Source organism: Oncorhynchus nerka, linkage group LG12 (assembly GCF_034236695.1).
Source record: "Oncorhynchus nerka isolate Pitt River linkage group LG12, Oner_Uvic_2.0, whole genome shotgun sequence".
NCBI lineage: Eukaryota > Metazoa > Chordata > Actinopteri > Salmoniformes > Salmonidae > Oncorhynchus > Oncorhynchus nerka.
In genome coordinates, this window is record NC_088407.1 from 58,232,786 (window position 1) to 58,245,050 (window position 12,265).

Below are 12,265 nucleotides of genomic sequence, written 5' to 3' on the forward strand. Positions count from 1 at the left end.
CCATTTATTGGCACTGTATTAAGCAGTGTTCAAGTGGTAGGGCGGTGTTTTAGTGGTAGGGCGGTGTTTTAGTGGTAGGGCAGTGTTTTAGTGGTAGGGCAGTGTTTTAGTGGTAGGGCGGTGTTTTAGTGGTAGGGCGGTGTTTTAGTGGTAGGGCGGTGATTTAGTGGTAGGGCGGTGTTTTAGTGGTAGGGCGGTGTTTTTGTGGTAGGGCGGTGTTTTTGTGGTAGGGCGGTGTTTTAGTGGTAGGGCGGTGTTTTAGTGGTAGGGCGGTGTTTTAGTGGTAGGGCGGTGTTTTTGTGGTAGGGCGGTGATTTAGTGGTAGGGCGGTGTTTTAGTGGTAGGGCGGTGTTTTAGTGGTAGGGCGGTGTTTTAGTGGTAGGGCGGTGTTTTAGTGGTAGGGCGGTGTTTTAGTGGTAGGGCGGTGTTTTAGTGGTAGGGCGGTGTTTTAGTGGTAGGGCAGTGTTTTAGTGGTAGGGCGGTGTTTTAGTGGTAGGGCGGTGTTTTTGTGGTAGGGCAGTGTTTTAGTGGTAGGGCAGTGTTTTAGTGGTAGGGCAGTGTTTTAGTGGTAGGGCAGTGTTTTTGTGGTAGGGCGTTGTTTTAGTGGTAGGGCGGTGTTTTAGTGGTAGGGTGGTGTTTTAGTGGTAGGGCAGTGTTTTAGTGGTAGGGCAGTGTTTTAGTGGTAGGGCGGTGTTTTTGTGGTAGGGCGTTTTTTTAGTGGTAGGGCGGTATTTTAGTGGTAGGGTGGTGTTTTAGTGGTAGTACGGTGTTTTAGTGGTAGGGCAGTGTTTTAGTGGTGTTTTAGTGGTAGGGCGGTGATTTAGTGGTAGGCGGTGTTTTAGTGGTAAGGCGGTATTTAGGTGGTAGGGCGGTGTTTTAGTGGTAGGCGGTGTATTAGTGGTAAGGCGGTATTTAGGTGGTAGGGCGGTGTTTTAGTGGTAGGGCGGAATAGAAACACCCATTCCGTCTTAAAAAGCAAATGTTCTGTCTATTAATAAATCAGTGCTTCTAACCGGACTTATACTCTATTCTCCTCTGAAACCTTTGGGAAGAGAAGATGGATATGTATGAGTCATTATATGATACACTATAACTTTCATAACATGCAGCATTGGCTGACCTTTAGCAACAAAGGACATAAATGGAGACTCCAAGCTCTCTATTTTCATCCATGTGAGAGAGTCTGGTAAAGTTAATTAGAGTTGCCGTGTGAAAGAATGGTAGCCTGGGAAAAAACAAGAGACTGATTTAAGCACCTCTTTTGCAGCCACTTTAACCTGGCACACATGAAAAACACTGGTCATGTTTTTCTCCTTGAGTAATTATTCAGTTGAAATAGCATATATTTTCTTCTGGCGGAGGCAGGTTATTCTGAATGGAGGTTGCAGCAGCACAATGGTCCTCAGATGGCTGTTTCCCTGGCAACGTGGGGAGGGCGTGTCGAGAGAGAGGTATAAAATGCCAGCAGCTCCTCACTGAGGCTCACTCTGAGGTAAATACACACACTGTCAACACAAACAGGGTCGGGATTCACTCTCTCTTCCTATCTCAGAACACAGTCTGAGGCTCACCTCCAGAATTTACTGTTAAGTATGATGAGACCTAAGGATCTGCGCCAGGGTTCTGGCACAAAGACCTTCCTGGATGCCATGCATGGTGGCAAAGTGCACCTAGCACGCTTTGTCCTGGACGCGCTGGACAACCGCATCATCAACTCCAAGACAGAGAACGGCCGCACCCCTCTGATGTTCGCCGTTTGCCTGCAGGACCCCATGGCCAGGGCCAAGTTTACCCGTCTACTACTGGAGAAAGAGGCTGACGTGAACTGCCAGGACGATTACGGGCGCACGTCCTTGAGCCTGGCCTGTGAACTGGGCCAACTGGACGTGGTCAAACTTCTGGTGCAGTTCAACGCAAACCCTGATGTGTCTGACACCTGGGGGAACAGCGCACTGATGTACGCAGCCTACACCGGCCACAGCCACGTGCTGGAGTTCCTAGTCAGGTCTTTCAAAAGAATGGGCATGAGGCTGGACCGTACCAACCACGCTGGCCACTCTGCCATCCAGGTGGCCAATTTCTTTGGGCACGACCAGTGTGTCCAGGCCCTAAACTCTGGGAGGAGGGGGTTGGTGTCAGATGACCAACTAGGGGAGGTCGGGATCGGGAAAGAGGCAGGGACCGAGCGGAGGCAACCAAACAAACTCCCCAGGCAGGTTCTGGAGAGGTTCTCTAAACCGTTCCACAGCACGGATGAAGCCCAGCTACCTAAGGTGTTCCAGAGACAGCTGAGGGTCGGGGACAGCCACGAGCTGTGGGCGCGCATCAAATGCCAGAATAAGTCCCTTGAGAGAAAAGGCAATTGCCTAGAGAGGGGCCAGTCAGAAGAAGAACAGGATGACATATTCCCAGCCAAACAGATACAGTCACAGAACTGTAAGCTAAGGCACATAAGGGGGGTTAAAACAATGAGCCATTGCCCAGAGCCAAGCCAGAAAGATGTCAGCAGAAATGGACGAATGAAACAGGAGGAGCCAGATAGTATTTCAGTCTGGGGCAAAGCAAAGTCATTTAACCTGGACCTGCTGAGCAGCAGAAAGCAGTCCTATCATGGGGATGTGCGTGACATGAGTCTATCAGCCAGGAAATTAAAGAGAGCCTCACTGCAGGATGAAAGATCCCTGATAGTCAAGAATGAATGTCAAGAGAGCAACTGTGAGATGACAAACGATGCTGACAAAACTGTCACTGCGCAAAAAGCACTTTTAAACGGCAAAAGTCCATCTCCGAGAGCGCCTGAGGATTCCACCAGGGCGCCAAAAGATGAAAATAATGACATCGCTCAATCAAGCAGGAGGGGGAGTCAGAAGTGCGGCGGCCTCCCTCCGAATGGACGACTCAACAAACTCCTCTTTTACAGAGAAGAGATGGAGCCGGAGAAGATTCCTGTCCGTCCACCGGGGTTCACCGGGTTGGGAACCAGATTACTTCGGCGATTCACCGCCCCTGAGTTCATGAGACTGGTAATTAACTCTTCCTCCGATTCCTCACAGGGCAGAGGGAGGATGTCCCGGTCTGAGACTTTCCCCTTTTCTCACACTCACCAGAGAGTTAACAGTCAGCCAAGCGTGGACAGCATTAGCGGGGTGAAGTGTGAATTTGAGAGCAGTTCCTGCAGTGTCTCCTTCGAGTAAAATGGAAATCAACTGTTCAATTTGGAGAATTAGTGGCAGTTGATTTAATAAAGCATTTTTACATTCCTTTATTCTTAGATTGGAAATAAAAAATGATCATATAGCTAAGCTAAGCTTGTGTTTCTTGAGTGTAACGAGTACAGACCATTGCTTTGTCTGTAGATTCACTTTTATTTGACACAATATTATATTACACTACTAATTAAATGTGTAGCGTATATTCTATTTATCATGTATAATTTTTTTATAATGAATCACACACAGGCCATGCTATATGAATTGTAATATATTTCTTAAAATGTTTTCAAATGTGACAGTATTCTAATTTCTGCATTTGATACAATGTATGTGTGAGAGAGGGGGGACGAGAGAAAGAAAGAGAGAGATGGACCTGTGTGAAAGGGGACATTAAACATCAAACTGAATAGGAACAAAATAGTGGCTAGTTTATAAAGATCAAGAGTCAATATGCATTTATTTATTTTTTTACAAAAAGATTATAATGTATCATTTTTTTTTAAAACCTAGAAATACTAATACATTAAATATATTGTATCACTGGTAAGAATACAAAGACAATGTGCAATGTGTTCTCAGCTGGTGCACACATTTTCTGTAGCAACACACACATCCTTTAGTTTAAAAAGTCGGCCGCAACAGAGTGGAAGGGATGGTTGAGGCAAACACTTTATGCATCCAGGCATAAACACACACACTTAATTAAGTTAAATTCATACCATATAAGTACAGTGGCTCTGCAATTAAGTCATATAATATTACAAGTAAGTCCTGTACTTACATGATTTGTTCATCTGCTACATTTCAAGTTGATCATCTAAGGTTAAAACTTATTTGCAATTTCACGTTGCAAACCGTTCACAACACTTTTCGGGAAAAAGAAAAATAGAATAAATATTAAAAGGAACATGATTCCTTGAGCACAATGAAAACAAACAGCCATCCCCTCATCTACAAATTTGTCATGGTGATACTGGCGGCAGGTCTCTCATAGTAGCATGTTTTAAACATTCTGATCAGGCCAGGTCTGCCTTCATTTGGCCATGCAAATTGTTTACTGACAAGGTGAACTTCAGTCAATGTCCCATATGGTTGTAGAGGTATGTAACATCAAGCTTCTCTCCAAATCATGAGCTATACATGATAAAATAGTTTTTAATTTCAGCACTTTTCAGGAGGAATGAAGCATTATTTCAATGAGCTGTAAGGGTACCAACAAATTTGAGCACGTCTGTAAGTGGTACTCACTCAGATGTTCTTAACACTTAATGTTTTTGAGTACTGTTAACAAAACAAATATTAGGTTATAGAGTAAATCTAACTTTATTTGTCTTTGTTCTGCTGAGTTTTTACAAGTTATGATTGTTTAATATTTTACTGTCAATCTAACATTTATTAAATAGGTTGTTCTTGCTTGATTGTATTGTTTTACATCTTTACATTGATATCTGAGTAAAAAACACTTGATTTATATGTGTTGTGATGATATCAAATTATTATGTTTTTTCTAGTTATGAATACTTAGTAGTGCCACGTGGCTCTGTTTTTAGAGTATTGCGGGTAATTCAAAATGTTTAGACTTTATGATACTTTTACACAATGTTGTTTGCATGTTCGAAGAAAGAAAAGTATATTTCTACAATAGTATTAAGCAGTTTGCTGTGCTATGAGGTGTAATTGATCATGGTGAACGGATATCAAAACCGTCAAGCAAATTGATGTTCAATAATGAGACAAGCCATTCCCACCAACAACAAAGTCATTAGCACCACTCTTAATGACAGAGGCTAATGCAGCATCCTGTAATGCTTATAGCTTACTGGAATGAGCACTGTGCTAAAGAGTATCTGCTAAGGTGGATTCAAATGACAAATCGTCAAATACGTAAAACAAAGTTAAACATTTAGACATGGCCATTGAAAACTACTTACACTTGACACAAATGAGTAATGAAGGTAAATAAATGAAGTAGAAGGGACACTAAATGTTTATGTTCACTGAAAAAATATTAATGTTCAAGTAACTTCAGTCTTTATAGTTCACAATACATCATTCCTATTTCGAACTTAAAAAGATAACTATATGGGTGGTGATGTTATTACTTTAAGTATTAAACACGGCATTCTTTGAGTTGGGTGTCTCGAATGGTTTTAAGCAGTGGGATTCAACAGAAAGATGTAGTTAGCAGAACTAATGACTTTTTTACAGTAAATACGTTAATTTTTCATTATTTATTATGATAACCTAAAACATTATTACAATCTTTTTTCTTGTATTTAAGGAAGGGGAAGAGTGGACCCGAAGGTCCCTAGTTTGAATCCGGCAGCGGCCAGAAATACCATTTCGAAACTACAGTCTCCAAAAGTGTTATTATATTTCACATTGGTGAATTTAAGATCACCTGAGTTAATGGAACAATTATGGTACTAAGGCACGACATCTCAGTGTTTGAGGCGTCACTACAGACACCCTGGTTCAATTCCAAGCTGTATCACAACTGGCCAGTGTAGGCCGTCATTGTAAATAAGAATTTGTTCTTAACTGACTTGCCTAGTTAAATAAAGTGTTGAATTTAACATTTCAATAACATAATCATAACATATAGCAAATCAGTTCTAATGAGGTTGGTTTATTGTACACTGAGTGTACAAAACATTAGAACACCTTCCTAATGAGTTGCACCCTCTTTTGCCCTCAGAACAGCCTCAATTCGTTGGGGCATGGACACCAACGTGTCAAAAACATTCCACAGGGATGCTGGCTCATGTCGACTCCAATGCTCCCACAGCTGTCAAGTTGGCTGGATGTCCATTGGGTGCTTTGGGACCATTCATAATACACACAGGAAACTGTAGAGGGTGAAAAACCCAGCAGCGTTGCAGTTCTTGACACACTCAAACCAGTGTCCCTGGCACCTACTACCATACCCTGTTCAAAAGCACTTAAATCTTTTGTCTTACCCATTCACCCTCTGAGACCCATGTCTCAATTGTCTCAAGGCTTAAAATAATGATTTAACCCTTTCATCTACACTGATTGACAGATTTAGCAGGTAACGTCGATAATGGATCATAGCTTTCACCTGGATTCACATGGTCAGTCTATGTCATGGAAAGAGCAGTTCCTAATGTTTTGTAAACTCAGTGTATATCATATTAACCAAGCAGGCTTCCTAGGCAGATTATGCTGTAACCAAACAGGCTTTCTAGGCACATTATGGTGAAATGATAAAGGAAATAAAGAAAATAATGTAGCCGAATACTGACAATAGGGTCACGTGATGCTTAAAACATGACACACAAATGTAGTTTGCTGAAGTTCAATCAGGAAGTATGGTCTGAATGCTCATTTAACTTTAATCAAGTAAGTATAAGCTGACAAGGTACAAATCTGTCGTTCTGCCCCTGAACAAGGCAGTTAACCCACTGTTCCTAGGCCATCTTTGAAATAAGAATTTGTTCTTAACTGACTTGCCTAGTTAAATAAAGGTTAAACAAATAATAATAATAACATAATTCACTTTGTTTCCTATTACACGGGCATAGTGGGAATGAATACAAATGTATCATCCTCATCAGCATAGTGTCCTCATAGCTTCTTCTCTTCCTTCCTATTAGCCACGTGCGGAACTCCATTCATCTATTTACCTTATAGGTTATAAGCATCGCACAATAATGCACATTCCTCATGCTTGCTGTTCAACCTATGGGCTGAATTATCACCTTCATCTCTCTAAACCAATGGGTGTAAATCTTGGGATGTATTTATACTTCAATTTACCGATGTTCTCTCGCTGTTTTTCAGCAACAGTTGTTGAACGACGGTGTCTGCTTTTCGTGTCGTTTAAATGATGTCAGATGCCAAAAGCTCCCCTGGGGAAAGGATACTTACCCTTTTTGTTGTTGTTGATTTAACCTTTATTTAACTACACATTAAAGAAAAGGGGTGTAAAAATAACAGTTTTTACTTATTTTTAACCCAGGATTGTAAGGGTTTACTTCTGGAGAGGCGGACCAAAATGCAGCGTGGTGGTTATTCATGTTTTTAATAAAGACGACTATACATGAACAGACTATACAAAACAAGAAAAGTGAAAACCTAAACAGTCCTATCTGGTGCAAACACAGAGACAGGAACAATCACCCACAAAACCCAACACAAAACAGGCTACCTAAATATGGTTCCCAATCAGAGACAATGACTAACACCTGCCTCTGATTGAGAACCATATCAGGTCAAACATAGAAATAGACAAACCAGACACACAACATAGAATGCCCACCCAGCTCACGTCCTGACCAACACTAAAACAAGGAAAACACATACGAACGATGGACAGAACGTGACAAGGATGAGTAATTTCTACACTATGAGGAGTCAATGAGCACTAGAGTCGGAATTAAATCGGAGTGTAAAATTATGCAGTCATTGCAGTGTAAATTCAACTCAATTCAGTGAAATTTTATCACCATTTTGGTAAATTTAGGGTAAATTTAACACTATATAGACCAGGACCAAATATTATTTGAAACAGTGTTGAATTCAAATCTATAGGAGTTAAATTAACACTTTTATTTTTACTATGTAGGAAAGTCAGTTAAGAACAAATTCTTATATACAGTGACGGCCTACTCTGACCAAACCCCGACAACGCTGGGCCAATTGTGCGCCACCCTATGGGACTCCCAATCACAGACAGATGTGATACAGCCTGGATTTCCAGCTACCGATCTATACCCACTCCCAGGCGATTCCTCGTGACTAGGATTTCCCCGGGAATAAGTTAGAGAATGAACAGCAATTATGTAAGTGGGCCCTGAAAAATATGGGTTGTTTATGAATTCTAAGGACCAATAAAAAGGGATAAAAAAATTAGGTGCTGGATTTTAGGTCGTTAGTAACCACCACGGGGTGTCCGTTCAGAACACGAGGAAGCAGTAGTCCCAGTTCAAGGGTTTGATGAAGATTCTCACACACATACAACACCACTCTCTCTGATACTAATTGTGGTTCTGTAAAGAAAAGAGAACTTAGGCTATAGCACAGTATTGCAAAAAATATGCCTATTTGCATGTCAACAACTAAACAGGCTATGTGGACCCAAACACATGCTAGATGCACAAAGAATAATAGACTAATGTAGAAATATCTACACATTATATATAAAACATAATAAGCATGAGCGATCTACAACCGAAAATAGGCTAGCCGCACAGACAAATTCTAACAAACTGGGAGGTCGGGTATTACGCTATGTCCCGGGATAAAATGCTGCTGATTGGCTAATAAACGTATGATGATTGGCGTGACCTTATTCCAATAGGAAAACCAAAATAAAGTTGGGGTCTTGGAAATGAGATGAGCTGGCTGTTTTAACAGGCCCATTTTTCAAGACGCTAGCCTATGGGTTTGCCCAACCAGGCTGGTCCTTCCTCCACTCCCTTTGCCGCGCTGTGGCCACCTTCACCGCCACCACCTGGCCCCTCTCGCTGTTGCGGTGACCAAGACCCGGTGCTGTCGGCTATCCAGCTGTCTTTAAACCTCTGAACTCAGGCTACAGCGTGTCCTTTACATCGCAGAGTTTGTAGTAGCATTTAGCATCTGCCGCAATGTTTTGCTCCATGTTATCCCCAGGAGAACAGAGCTTGATAAATTACATTTCTATGATTTGTGGTTAGCCATCATTCCACATTGATATATAATGTCATATATTTCAGACATCAGATCTGGTCGGATTTATCGTAAAAGCTCTTTAAAAAAAACGTATAGTCTCTCAAGGCTATTCATGGGGAACACTCAACCATATGATATTTATTTCCATCCGGGATTCTCATTCACAATCGTGAATGTAATGTTTAGCTGGTAAAATAATCACAATAGATTATTACTCAGAACTTTATTAAAACTGATGAAGAATACATGTGCTTCCCGTACACTTATATACCAAGATGGCATAGCAGTCAGGCGTCCTTTGTCCTCGTCTTGTCGTGTCACGTGTATATATATTTACATCTTTCTTCGCATATCTTTTATATATTTTCTTTTCCAAAAACTCAACTTCAAAACACTCTCCTCCAACCTGCCTCACCAATTTAAAAAAGTATTATTTACCTCAAATCTGAAATCCACAATAGAAGCTAGCCAGAAGCTAACCAGAATCTAGCCAGAAGCTAACCAGAAGCTAGCCAGAAGCTAACCAGAAGCTAACCAGAAGCTAGCCAGTTTACTGGCTAACGTTAGTATTCAGCTAACCACGGTTTGTGATCATCAGCTATCCTTTAGCTAGAAAAGCTATCGCCAGTTTTGTACAATGCGACTCAGACCAGAATATACCGGACCTATTTTTCTCTCCATATCCCCGGATTTCAACCGCAAGCTCTGGACATTTACACCTGGATCTCGCAGCTAGCTATCTGCTATCCGTGTGACTATTGGCTTACGTCGATCCCGGAGCAAACACAAATTATTCCGGAGCTAGCCAGTTGAAGAGTTCAATCAGCCACTCCTGGGCTGCAATCACCTATCCGGACCCGTTTTACTGCCGATGCGGAGACCCACCGGGCCTTCACGACTGGACTACCAACGTTATCTGCCCAAAGGAGTTATCCAACTGGTCCCTCTGTCGCGACGTTACCTGAACGCCCATCTGCGGCCCGCTAATCGTTAGCTGTCTTATCGGCTGATATCTGAAAAGGTCTATCGGACAATTTTTCTTGGGTCACTATAACTATATCTATTTTTCCAATTGGATTGATCCCCTCTACCACACTGAACCCCACTAATCTACCGTCGGAAACGCACGAGGGGGCTAAAAACAGACCTCCATCCTATGCTACCGATGGCCCGGCTAGCTGTCTGAATCGCCGTTAGCCCAATCAACCTCACTGTTCACTGGACCCTTATGATCACTCGACTAAGCATGCCTCTCCTTAATGTCAATATGCCTTGTCCATTGCTGTTCTGGTTAGTGTAGCGTAAACGACTACATTGCGTAAGTGGCCAGCTCAGGGCTCTCAGAGTGATTCTTACGTAAAAGACAGAGGTAGTCATTTTTCCTCTCGCTCCTACTGAAAAGCCAATTGTCCCGGTTGATATATTATCGAATAGATATTTGAAAAACACCTTGAGGATTGATTATTAAAAACGTTTGCCATGTTTCTGTCGATATTATGGACATAATTTTGAATTTTGTTTCGGCGTTGTCATGACCGGATTTCTCAACATAAGGTGACCAACAAAAGGAGGTATTTTGGGTATAAAAATAATCTTTATGGAACAAAAGGAACATTTGCTGTCTAACTGGGAGTCTCGTCAGTGAAAACATCCGAAGATCATCAAAGGTAAACGGTTAATTTGATTGCTTTTCTGATTTTCGTGACCAAGCTTCCTGCTGCTAGCTGGACATAATGCTATGCTAGGTTATCGATAAACTTACACAAATGCTTGTCTTGCTTTGGCTGTAAAGCATCATTTCAAAATCTGAGATGACAGGGTGATTAACAAAAGGCTAAGCTGTGTTTCACTATATTTCACTTGTGATTTCATGAATATGAATATTTTCTAGTATTTTTTTTTTACCATTGCGCTATGCTAATTAGTGAAGTTGATGACAATTCTCCCAGATCCGGGATGGATAGTTCCAAGTTAAGGGCCTATGTATTCAAAAAAATTACAATATTCACCTACAATCGAACCACAAAGCTGGCCATCTTTTCCCCTTTCTTTCTGGCTGCACCCCCCCCCCTGGCATTTTACATTGACATTTTAGTAATTTAGTAGACGCTCTTATCCAGTGACTTACAGTTAGCGCATTAATCTTAAAATCGCTAGCTGGGACAACTACATATCAGTCATAGTAAGTGCATTTTCCTCAAAGTAGCTATCAGCAGTCAGTGACAGTAAGGTGGATAAAAAAAGTTAAAGTTTGTTTATGTCATGTACATATTTTTTATTTTTTATTTTAAAATGTTTTATTTCAGCTTTATTTAACCAGGTAGGCTAGTTGAGAACAAGTTCTCATTTACAACTGCGACCTGGCCACGATAAAACATAGCAGTGTGAACAGACAACAACACAGAGTTACACATGGAGTAAACAATAAACAAGTCAATAGCACAGTAGAAAAATAAAAAAAGAGTCTATATACATTGTGTGCAAAAGGCATGAGGAGGTTGGCAAATAATTACAATTTAGCAGATTAACACTGGAGTGATAAATGATCAAATGGTCATGTGCAGGTAGAGATACCTGTGTGCAAAAGAGCAGAAAAGTAAATAAATATAAACAGTATGGGGATGAGGTAGGTAAATTGGGTGGGCTATTTACCGATGGACTATGTACAGCTGCAGCGATCGGTTAGCTGCTCAGATAGCAGATGTTTAAAGTTGGTGAGAGAGATACAAGTCTCCAACTTCAGCGATTTTTGCAATTTGTTCCAGTCACAGGCAGCAGAGAACTGGAAGGAAAGGCGGCCAAATTAGGTGTTGGCTATCGGGATGGTCAGTGAGATACACCTGCTGGAGCGCGTGCTACGGGTGGGTGTTGCCATTGTGACCAGTGAACTGAGATAAGGCGGAGCTTTACCTAGCATGGACTTGTAGATGACCTGGAGCCAGTGGGTCTGGCGACGAATATGTAGCGAGGACCAGCCAACTAGAGCATACAGGTCGCAGTGGTGGGTGGTATAAGGTGCTTTAGTAACAAAACGGATGGCACTGTGATAAACTGCATCCAGTTTGCTGAGTAGAGTATTGGAAGTTATTTTGTAGATGACATCGCCGAAGTCGAGGATCGGTAGGATAGTCAGTTTAACTAGGGTAAGTTTGGCGGCGTGAGTGAAGGAGGCTTTGTTGCGGAATAGAAAGCCGACTCTAGATTTGATTTTAGATTGGAGATGTTTGATATGTTTGATATGAGTCTGGAAGGAGAGTTTACAGTCTAGCCAGACACCTAGGTACTTATAGATGTCCACATATTCTAGGTTGGCACCATCCAGGGTGGTGATGCTAGTCGGGCGTGCGGGTGCAGGCAGCGAAAGTTTGAAAAGCATGCAT

At 41.8% G+C, this 12,265-nt stretch overlaps 1 protein-coding gene across 1 annotated transcript; it reads left to right on the forward strand.

Annotated features, from left to right (window-relative positions):
• Positions 1-1,518: 1,518 nt before the first annotated feature.
• On the forward strand, positions 1,519-4,639 carry LOC135574354 (uncharacterized). Its single transcript, XM_065025677.1, has one exon. The coding sequence runs from the start codon at positions 1,593-1,595 to the stop codon at positions 3,192-3,194; it is 1,602 nt and encodes a 533-aa protein (XP_064881749.1). The 5' UTR covers positions 1,519-1,592; the 3' UTR covers positions 3,195-4,639.
• The last annotated feature ends 7,626 nt before the right edge of the window (positions 4,640-12,265 follow it).